This window comes from Panthera tigris, chromosome B1 (genome assembly GCF_018350195.1).
Source record: "Panthera tigris isolate Pti1 chromosome B1, P.tigris_Pti1_mat1.1, whole genome shotgun sequence".
Lineage (NCBI taxonomy): Eukaryota > Metazoa > Chordata > Mammalia > Carnivora > Felidae > Panthera > Panthera tigris.
Genome location: NC_056663.1, coordinates 42,763,947 through 42,776,256, shown reverse-complemented (window position 1 = coordinate 42,776,256; position 12,310 = coordinate 42,763,947). Strand labels below are relative to the sequence as shown.

At 31.8% G+C, this 12,310-nt stretch overlaps 1 protein-coding gene across 4 annotated transcripts in view; it reads right to left on the bottom strand.

Annotated features, from left to right (window-relative positions):
* LOC102960412 (A disintegrin and metallopeptidase domain 3-like) overlaps nucleotides 1–12,310 on the bottom strand; it is a 112,516-nt gene that overhangs the window by 3,469 nt on the left and 96,737 nt on the right. For 3 of the 4 annotated variants that reach the window (XM_042983391.1, XM_042983389.1, XM_042983392.1), the window contains exons 18-19: nucleotides 11,629–11,743; nucleotides 1,997–2,159 (exon numbers count right to left, since the gene is read on the bottom strand). In XM_042983391.1, coding sequence (XP_042839325.1) covers nucleotides 1,997–2,159; nucleotides 11,629–11,743 — 278 coding nt within the window. Of the gene's footprint in view, nucleotides 1–1,996; nucleotides 2,160–11,576; nucleotides 11,744–12,310 lie in introns of those variants that run through there. The other variant, XM_042983393.1, reaches the window with a different exon arrangement.

The following is a 12,310-nucleotide window of genomic DNA, read 5'->3' as shown; positions in this document are numbered from 1 at the left end:
TAACTATGTAAATAACGATTTCACGTTTATTACTGAGGTCCTTAATGAGGTTTCTGTATCTTTCAGCTACATTGTTACATTCTGTGGCATTAAACCTCCATTTTTTTCCTTTGGCTCCTATACTCCTGTTGAAGAGGCATGTCATTGTGTTCACGTTCTTACTACATAGCAACAATACCTTACCCACAGATGATAAGATCAAGTTTGAACACCTAACTCATAATTATAAATCCAGACAGAACATTGGCTGAATTTAGGTACACTTACACAGCTATTTTCTTGTATCTCTTGAGAATATGAACTAAGAAGCATTGGGTGTGGAAAGGTTATTCGTATTTTATTTGAAAACAAATCTGAAAAGGATTAAGATAGGTAAACTGGACCATGTGCAAGCAGAGCAGTCATTTTGGAAGAATGGATAGAGAGACAAGAAGAGATTATTTCACTCGTAAACCTTTGGGTGATAGAAAGAATAACCTATTTCCTGACTGTCCAATTCATTACCATCCCTTTGGACATCAGCTGTACATCATTTCTTACCCTTGTGGCCCTAAAGCCACTTATTGTTGATCTAAAACTTAGGCTGTTGCGACTAGATTTTGTTATTTATGATTCATGATCCCTTACTATAATCTCTCTTCCAAAAATCAGGTTTCCTTCTAGCAACTATTCAGATTTTGTCAAGATCTCTTAAGATCACCAGAAGACTTTAAATAAATTGTAACAAATTGATGATTATGTAAATGTATATATAAATTATGCAGAATACTACATTGACTTTAACTCGTTGTTGTAACTTGTTAAGAAATAAAATTAACTAACTTGGGAAATAGAGGTGTTGGTGGAAATTTTCTATTATTTTATCTCCATGTACACCAGAAATGGAGACATTTTCCTTTAGCATGGAACAACAAGCCCCACTTATTTACCTTTACTTCTGCACTCTCATTTTCCTAAATATTCACTAAGCAAAGTTCTGGCTTATATTGGTGCTATAGTAGAGAAAAAAGCATTTAAGTGAAGTAATTCAGACAGAGAAGGTCAATTACCATATGATCTCACTTATATGTGGAATCTAAAATTTAAAAAAAAAGGAAAGAAAAAAAAAACCCTTATAGACACAGAAAATAGAAGAACAGATTAGTAGTTGCCAGACATGAGGGTAGAGGGTAGGTAAAATGTGTGAAGGGGGTCAAAAGGTACAAACTTCCAGTTATAAAATAAATAAGTCATGGGTATATAATAAAAAATATGGTGACTATAATTAATAACACTGTATTGAATATTTGAAACTTGCTAAAAGAGTAGATCTTAAAAGTCCTGATCACAAGAAGAAAACATTTGTAACTATGTATGGTGACAGATGTTAACTAGACTTATTGTGGTGATCGTTTTGTAATATATACAAATATTGAATTATTATGTTATATATATATGAAACTAATGTCATATATAAATTGTGTTTAATTAAAATAAAATACCTAATCAAGCTCAGCTCTACCAAAAAAATAAAAACAATTGTGAAAGTACCTCAATTTTATTTTTAGAAATATATGAACAATATTGTGTAAATTGCATCATGTTCCATGTTCTTTTTTCATTATCTTATTTTTTTAAATTTTTCTCACCTTCTACATATCCTATTCACAAAATTTGCTTCTCTATCTCTATTACTGTCCTTAGCACAGATGAATGTCAATTCAAGGAAAGTGGGGTTGCTTGGAAAGTAGAAACTTCTCCTAAAGCAATTATAGTCAACCTGGTTTCTAATTTGAAATGCGCTATGAATTAACTGAGTATCTTCAGTTGTCTCTGGACCTATAATAACATAAAAGATACCTAACTGAAATTTAGAAAAAAATCTGTGTATACTAAGACTCAATATTTCTAAACATAGCACAAACTATCCAGGAATCCCTATTTGCAATATTCTGAATTACATTTGGATTCTTCCCATATTTTAATATTAAATATAAACAATAATAAATTTATTTACCCTTTATTTTCTATTCCCTCTTGGTTCCAAAGTTGTATTTTATTCCATTTAAAAGCATGGATGGCGATTAAAATAAGGAAAGGTAGAAGAATGTAGAAACCAAACAAGAGGCCATGTTTTCGAGAAGCCACATGTTGTTTTATAAACAGGTATTCATCTCCACCTAAAAACATGAGAGTACCTTTTAACATTTTCAAAACTTATATTCAAAGCATATTAGTAATTTTAACTATAAAAGTTAGGGATTCAAATAATATGTATTTTCCTATATTCTGTGACTATTCCCCAAAATCCACCACAATTACATATGTGTATGTGTATCTATATCTATATCAATAACAATATTTATTTTTAAATTCTTTTTTCATTTATTTATTTTTGAGAGACAGAGAGAGCACATGTGGGGAGGGGCAGAGAGAGAAGGAGACAGAATCCAAAGCAGGCTCCAGGCTCTGAGCTGTCAGCACAGGGCCCAACGAGGAGCTCGAACTCATGAACCGTGAGATCATGATTTAAGCCGAAGTTGGATGCTTAACCGACTGAGCCACCCAAGCGCCCCAACAATACTTACTTTTAATCTTTATGTCTATATTTAATCTTTAGTTTTGTGTTTTATTAAATATACTTATTCTATTGCATTCTCTTCTACGAACTACTTAGAATTCATTAAATTGATATTCTTATTTAATAAGTTCTTTCATTAAATAAAATAGAGCAAAAAGAAAGTGTTTTTTTTTAAACTAACTTAATAAAAAATTACTGACATAACTGATGGCTACTTTTAAAAACAATTAATGACTGTAAACTAGGTTAAATTTCCATATTATCTATATATAGTGATATTGGTCTATTTTTAGCTACATTAATTAGAAAAATAAATATTCCTCTAGGTGTTATAAAGTCATTACAGAAAATTAGAAAACTCTATGAAGTCTTAGTCCAGTTAAACAAAATAAATAAACCAGATAACTAAAGTACATAATGCTAAATTAAGCAATCAGAATTACCCTTAAAACGACTATGATGGCACTAAATGCAAATGAATTTAGTGTCTTTCAAAAAAAGACAAAAATTCAGTAACTTCAAAACATGGACAGAATCCAGTTATATGTTGATAAGAAGTGATCTACCTAAATGAAAGTAATTCAGTATGTTACATGGATTATAGGAAATAAATTGACAAATATATACAAAATATTAAAATTAAGCTCTATATAGTGGGTTTAGGCTCTCCTTTTAAAGCTCTCCTTTCCTCCCTCATCCATCAGAAAATGTCAACTCTCCATCAGTTCACCTTAACTAAAAATTATCATATTGGAAGTGGGGCTTCCTTCTCATGTCCTTAGTTACTCCAAAGGCTGATTAAAGAAATTGGACCTAATCATTATTAGATTAATTGGGCAATATCCATTACTCTAAGGAAGAAAGGGCTTCCAGTTTGGCCATGATGAACACTTTTCATTAAATAGTGCTTAACTAGCCTTTTTATAATACAGCAATATTGAAATAGAAACAGCAATTAGAAATAGAAATAGAAATAGAAATAGAAATATGAAACAGGACAAAATACATGAAGGAAATGGTTTCTGGAAATCAACAAAAAATGCAAATCTATAATATCTGAAGGAAAGAAAGCATGATATATTTTATAAGAATCCAGTTTACCCATGGACAATTTACTGATCTCAGCACAGAGAATTGAAGTCCTAGAAAGTACAGAATTACCACTGAGTTAAGGAGGCAGAGGAAAGAATTCACAACACTCGTAATGGCTAGAATCTGTAGGGTGCAGCACTGGAGAGAAGGGGAAGGATATATAAACATATACACAGTCTGAAACAACCTAAAGCTAATTAGATGGCAGCTCTCACTGGGTTGAGAGTAGAAAGGAGAAACCAGAGTCAGAGCAGTGCTGAAAAAAGAGTACCAAGGAGATCCCAATTTATCCACGTCCTCATGTTGCCTATATTTTAAAAAAAATGTTTATTTTATTTTGAAAGAGAGAGAGAGACAGAGAGACAGAGAGATAGAGAGTGAGCAGGGAAGGGGCAGAGAGAAAGAATCCCAACAGAACCCGATGTGGGGCTCAATCTCACAAACTGTGAGATCCTGACCTGAGCTGAAATAGATTCAGATGTTTAAATGACTGAGCCACCCAGGCGCCCTGCCTGTATTTTTTATTATAATCATCCTAAAGAATGTTAAACAGTATCTCATTGGTTTTGACTTACATTTTCCTAAAATGTTGAGCATCTTTTTCATAGTCTTATTGGCCATTTGAATTTTTTTATGGAAATGTGTATATTTAAATCTCTTCCTATTTTTTATTGAGTAGTCTTTTTTATTATGAACTTGTATTGTTTACATATTCTGGATACAAATCCCATATGAGATATAAGATTTACACATATTTTCTCTCATTTGGTAGATTCTTTTTCACTTTCTTGTTTGTATCATTTGCTCTACAAAAGTTCTTAATTTTGATGAAGTTCAATCAATCAATTGTTCTTTCTTCACTTGTGCTTTGATGCCCTCTAAAAACACAGCCTACGCCAAGGTCACAAAGTGACCTTAGTTATGTGTGTTGTGTTTTATACGTTTAAATCTTACATTTAGATCTATGATCTATTTTCCATTAATTTTTATGAATATTGTGATGTAGCAATGTAACTTCTTTCTTTTACATGTGGTTATCTACTTCTCCCATTTGCTGAAAAGACATTTTTTCCCCAATGAATTGGCTTGGCATCCTTGTCAAAGATGAATGACTATAAGTATGAAGTTTTATTTCTGGACTCTCTATTCTATTCCATTGAACTAATGTCTATCCTTATCTTTAGGTTATTACTACACCATCTTGATTACTTTAGCTTTGGATTATCTTTTGGAATTAGAAAGTATGTTTTCAGCTTCAAGTTTTCTTCAAGACTTCTTTTACCATTCCATGTCCCTTAAATTTCTGAATGACTTTTAGGATCAGCTTATCAACTTCTGCAAAAATAATTTAAAAAAATAGTGCTTGGGTTTGTTAAGAATTGTGTTGAATTTGTAGATCAATTTAAGGGGTATTTCTGTATCAACACTACTGAGACTTCTAATACATGAACCTGGCATGTCTTTACATTTTATGCAGATCTTTCCATCAATAATGCATGTTTAGCTTTCAGTGCATATCTTATACTTCATAACATTATTTCTAAATATTGTATTATTTTTGGTAATATAAAGGGAATTTTTCCTAATTTAATTTTTATCATGGAAAAATACACAATAAAGTTTACAATTTTAAACATTTTTAAGTGCATCATTGCCACCATCAAACACCAGAACTTTTTCATCCCTACAAATTGAACCCTTAAATATTAATTTATCATTTTCACTCCCCCAATCCCTGACAAGTACACTTCTCTCTTTTTTTTTTCTATGAATTTGACTATTCTAGGTGCCTCATAAAAGCAGAATCATCCAATATTTGTTCTAGTGTGACTGGCTTGTTTTAATTAGGATAAGGTCTTCGTATTCCATCCACGTTGTAGCAGGTGTCCAAATTTCATTCCTTTTTAAAGCTGAATAATAGTCCATTTGTATGTATATGACACATTTTGTTTCTCCATTTATCTGTTGATAGACATTTAAATATTTCTACCATTTAGCTATTGTAAATAATGCTGTTATAAGCATGGGTATACAAATACCTGTTCAAATACATGCTTTCAATACTTTTGAGTATATACTTAGATATGGAATTGCAGGATGTGGTAATTCTAGGTTTAATTTTATGAGGAATCACCATACTATTTTCCACAGAGCCTGAATCATGTTACATTCCCACGAGCAATGAACAGGGATGCCAATTTCTCCACATCATCACCAACACTTGATATTTCTGATTTTTTTTTATAACAGTCATCCTAATAAGTATGAATTGGAATCTTGTGGTTCTGACTTGCAATTCCCTAGCAATTAGTGATGTTGAACATCTTTTCATTTGCTTATCAGTCATTTGTGTATCTTCTTTGGAGAAATGTCTATTCAAGTCCTTTGCCCATTTTTTAATTAGTTTCTTTGTTGCTGAGTTTTAAGAGTTCTTTAAATATTTTGGATATTAATACTTCATCAGATACATTTCATGGGTTACATTTTTGTTGATGGTATCTTTTTATAAGTAACAGTTTTTCATTATGATGAATTCCAATTTGTCTATTTTTTCTTCTGTTTTCTGTGCTTTGGTGTCATATCCAAGAAATCATTGCCAAATCCAGTGTTTTAAAGACCTCCCACGGGCACCTGGGTGGCACAGTTGGTTGAGTTTCCGACTCTTGGTTTTGGCTTAGGTCATGATCTTACAGTTTGTGAGTTCAAGCCCTGCATCAAGCCTCGCATTAGACTCCATACTGACAGTGTGGAGCCTACTTGGGATTCTCTCTCCTCCTTCTCTGACCCACCCCTGCTTGCATGCTCGCTCTCTCTCTCTCTCTCTCTTAAAATAAACTATTTTAAAAAAAGACTTCTTCCATGCTTTCTTATAAGAATTTTATAGTTTTAGCTCTCACATTTAAATCTTTGATCCATTTGGAGTTAAGTTTTATATACAATGTAAAGGTCCAATCTCATTCTTTTGCATGTGGATATCCTATTATCCCAATACCATTTCTTGAAAATTTATTCTTTTTCTCATTAAAAGGTCATGGCCACTTTGTTGAAAGTCATTAGACCATATGTAAGGTCTATAAATGGTCTATTTCTTGGCTTCCTATTTTATTTCATTGAAAAATTTCAGTTTTCTTATACTGTTGCCCAAATTAATTTATCAACTTTCAAAAAGGTACAAAAGAGCCCTGGAGCCAAATGTATCTTTTTATTTTAGCTTCTACTGAACATGACTGAGAATTCAGAAATGTTCTTTACTGCCCATAATGATAAAGAAAAGAATATTGATGGAGGAAGATGTTTTACAATTTTTAATCAGAAAAATGCAAAAAAAAAAAAAAAAAACCAGAGAAGACCTCTGGGCTGTAATGATGATATTTAAATTGATCACACAAATGAAATTTCATGGTATAGCTCATATAGTCTTCAGATAATGATATCATTTTTCTCCAGCTCAAGAATCAATTAGAAACAGAATATTTCTAATAGCAAAAAAGAAATATAATATTTTCATCCAGTTACTCATACTCTGACATGCAATATTTCATTACAAATATCTGGAACATTCTGTGTTGTAAAGAAGATCTAGAATATCCATTTTTTTTACAACATTCGGACATGAACACTTATACGATATGGTTCACAAGTGGACAAATATGTATACAAGGTTGATTGGAAGGAGTTAGATGGTGTAGGATAAATAAACATTAAAGTTAATAATTTTAATTGATGTTTATAAATGTAAAAAAGTTCAATTATCGTACACTATTTATAATTGCTCTAAAAAGGAAAAAACAAAATATGAAATTGTAAAACATGTACAGTATCTGGTAAAAAGTACAAAATTCTGATGAAGAAAATCCTACAAAATCTAAATAAATGAAGTGACATACTGTAGATTGGAAGGGTCAATAATATATAGTAAAGATATGAAACCTTCCTAAATTGTTCCATAGGTTTAACATAATTTGAATTAAGATCACAGCAAAAAGTTTTTAAACATAGATAAGCTTATCTTGAAATGTACATAGAAAGGAGACCCTAGAATAGTCAAAACAATTTTGGAAAAGAAGAATAAAGTGGGAAAAAACATTCTTCCCAATGTCAAAGATTGCCACACAGTTACAATAATCAGAACAGTATAACAATGAAGAAAATGACACATAGATAAATGAACAAAATAGAGACGTGAGAAATACACTAACACAAAAATTTCCAATTAATTATTGATGAAGGAACAAAAACAATTCAAAAGACAAGTGAATGCTTTTTCAAAGAATTATGGTGCAGCAATTGGAGATGTGTTAATCAAAAAGTTAACCTCCCACCCTTTACAAAATGTAACTCAAAATGGATAATGGACTTAAATGTAAAACACAAAACTGCATCTTTTAGAAATGTCATGGCAGAAAATCTTCGGGACTTAAGGTTGATAAAGAGTTCATACACTGGGCACCAAAAGCATGATCCATTAAGGAAAAGAAGTAGACTTTATCAGAAAAAGAATTAATATTTGGGGTCTGAGGGTAAACAAATTACAGACATGGAAAAAATGTATTCAAATTATCTATCTATCTATGAAACCAGAAAACCAAAAAAAAAAAACAAACCAAAAAAACCTCTAAAAATTCAACATTTAAAAAAACACAGTCTAATTAGAAAATGGGCAAAGACATGAACAGATTTTCACTGAAGAGAACATACAGACGCCAAATAAACACATTAAAGACATTCAACATCATTACCCATTAGGGAAGTTCAAATTAAAACTACAATTAATACATACCTAATAGAATGACTAAAAAAACCCAAAAACCAAAAACCAAAAAGCAAAAAAAAAAACAAAACAAAAAACCAGTGATATCACCAAATATTAGTGAGGATGCCAAAACAATGGGTCATTCATATACTGTTGGTAAGAATGTCAAATGTTACAGTCACTCTGAAAAATAGTTTGGCAGTTGCTTTTAAATCTATAAATGGATTATTATTGACCCAGAAATTTCACTTTTGAGGATGTTTCCCAGGGAATTCAAATTTTACTTTCATTCAGAATTTTCCACACGTGTGCATTGGAGATCTATTCATAGTAGCTAAAAATTGGCAAATATCCATCAGTAGTTTGATACATCTGTACAAAAGAACACTAGTCATCAATAAAAAGGCATGAAGTATTCATACTTGCAACAATTTGGATGCAGTTCATGGAAATTACAGAAGAGAAAGAAGCCAATCTCCAAGAGATATAAACTGTATGATTCCATATGTATAACATTCGTGAAATAACATAAGAGAGATGGCAGTTTAGCTATTATCAGGAGTTAGCAATGGCAGAAAAGGGGATCAGTGTAGCTACATAAAGGGGTAACATTAGGAGCCATATAGTGATGATACACTTCTGTATTTTGATTGTGGTGGTGGTTACACAAACTTGAACATATGGTAAAACTGCATGAAACTGAATACCAACACCCACATATGCACTCATACACACACACACACACACACACACACACACACACACAATATAGATGTATACTAGTGAAATCTGAATAAGGTCTGTGATTTTAATAATGTCCCTTTCCTTGTTTTGCTACTGTACTATAGTATTAAAATATGTTAAAACTGACAGAGTCTGAGTAAAGGGTACATAGGACTTCCATCTGCACTTTTTTGCAGCTCTTTGTGAATCTATAATTATTTCAACATAAAAAGTTAAATAAAAATCACAGAGGGATATCATTGGACATCTACAACTGGCAAAACAAAATCAAAGCAAACCAAACAAAAATGACAACATTGAGTGCTTGTGAAATGTTCAACATCCATGCAGAGAAACTGGAACTCTCATTGATAAATGCAAGGAAGGAAAACTGGTACATTCACGTTAGAAAATAGTTTCGCTATTTTTTTCCTTTTTTTTTAAAGTTTATTTTGAGAGAGAATGTGTGGGTGTGGAGGAGGGACAGAGAGAGAAAGAGAGAGAGAATCCCAGCCAAACAGGCTCCACACTTTCAGCATGTAGCCTGATGCTAGGCCTGAACTCACAAGTTGTGAGATCATGACCTGAGCTGAAATCAAATTGGACACTTAACCAACCGAGCCACCCAGGCACCCCAAAGCTATTTCTTGTAAAATTAAAAATACACTTGATAAAAAGTAAACACTTAATAAATGACCCAGAAATCTTAGTCCTTGGTGTTTACCAGCCAAATGGTGAAAATTTACGTATACACAAAAGTCTATGTGCACATGTTTATAGCAGGTTTATTTAAAATTGCCCAAATCTAGAAATAACCCAAATACCTTTCAATGGCTGACTGGATAAGCAAATAAGAATGCATCATTTCAATATAGAAGCCTACTTAACAATAAAAGAATGAGCTATTAGGGAGCGCTTGGCTGGATCAGTTGGTATAGCACACAACTTTTGATCTCAGGGTTATCAGTTCATGCCCCACATTGGGCCTGGAGCCTACTTAACAAACAAACAAAACAAAACAAACAAACAAACAAATGAATGAACTCTTAAACAGGAATATGACCTATGACAACAGGAATGGATCTGAAATGCATATGTACTGCAAATGACATTCTGAACAAGGGAAATCTATAGGGACAAGAACAGGTAATTTGTTTCCAGGAATCGGCAGTGGGGCATGAACACAAAAGAGCAGCCAGTGGGAACTATTGAGGTGAAAGATCTATTGTGCATTGTGACTGCGGTGTTGGGAACAAAAGTCTGCGCTTTTTTCAATACTCATTGAATTATATCCCACAGAGCGAATGTCACTGTGTATCATTTTTTAAAACCCAAAGATGTTTAATAAAAAATATTTAAAAAGAGACAAGGGTTTAAGATTTTTTTCAAAATTTCCAAAGCCATATTAACCTATGGATTCAAGAATCACAGCCAACCTAAACAGGATAAATTCAAAAAGAAACATGTCTTGATAAATTGTAGTGAAACTGGAAAATCATATAAACATGTAAAATAAAAATGTATAACATAAAAACATATAAAAGAAGTATAAAAAATATAAAAGAAACATTAATCAGAAGAATAATAAGAATGGCACTGTAGGGGCTCCTAGGTGGCTCATTTGGTTGAGCATATGACTCTTGATTTCAGCTCAGATCATGATTCCAGGGTTATGGGACCAAGCCCCACAGTGGCCTCCACACTCAGCGTGGAGCCTGCTTAAGATTCTCTCTCTCTTTCTCTCTCTCCTTCTGCCCCTGTCCTCCAAATACATTCTCTCTCTCTAAAAAAAAAAAAAAAAAAAATGACACTGTATTCTCATCACAAGATATAAGCTAGAATCAAAGATTACATCTTTGAACTGCTGAAAGAAAAACTTCTCAGTGTAGAATTATTTAATTCCAGTGAAAATAGTCTTTGGAAATTAAGACATTTTTATAAAACGTTTAAAGACAAAAGCTGAGACAATTGGCCACCACAAGGTACAAACAAAAAGAAATATAAAAGGAAGTTTTTTCAGAGAGAAAAAAATGACCCACATGGAAGAGTTGAAAAGCCCTTGATAACTGCAAATGCATGGGTAAATGTAAATATTTATTTTAAAAATCTTTAAAATTTCATTATCTATTCAAGGCAATATAACAATAATCTATTATCAGATTTATGACATATATAAATAAAGTATAAAAGTACAAATGATGGAAAGACATTAATGAAATTATACTGCAAAGATTTTTACATTTTGAAGTTTAGAAAGAACAAATATGCTTATATATGTTCATAAATGTTCACCAAATATTTTTTAAATGTTTTGTACCATCTACTATCCATATGCTATGGATACTTAAATTTAAATTAAATAAAGTAAAATAAAATGGAAATTTAGGTTCCTCATTGCACTATCTATGTCAGGTGCTCTATAACCACACAGTCAGTGAAGATGCAGACCATTTCTGAAAGGGGAGAAAACTCTTTGAAACACACTCATCTGGATACTAACTTCCCTTACTCCAAAACCCATTATCAATACTTCCTCCTGGTGATAATGGTGATGGTTTACAATATGGAGGAGTATATCCAACATCACAGTGACAATGAAGCAAATTATTGCAAACCTGAAACCAAAACCAAATAAAAAATAAGAACATTTTATGTACAACATAAAAATTAAATGCATTGTTCTGTTAGTCAATGTAAATTATTAAAGTATTGTAACTTGTATATTTATTTTAATGTGGCAAATATTTTTAAAATAAAATATAACAAATTCCCATGCATTAACTTTTTAAATGTCATTAAGATTTTCTTTTGTCTCATATGTTTTCAAATAAAAGAACCTTCATGATAAAACTGAAATGCCTTATTCCAAAAAGGCACAAAATTATGAATCAAAAAATTATACTAATCATCAGTGAAATGTAAATCAAAACCACAATGAGATATAACCTCACAACAGTCAGAATGGCTAGTATCAAAACAATAATAAATAATAAGTAAGTAAATAAATAAATAAATGAATAAATGAAAAAAGAAAAAAAACAAGTGTTGGTGAGAATGTGGAGAAAAGGGAACCATCGTGCACTGTTGGTGAGAATGTAAATTAGTGCAGCCACTGTCAAAAACAGTATCGAGTTTCCCCCAAAATTAAAAATAGAACTATCATACAATCCAGTAATTCTACT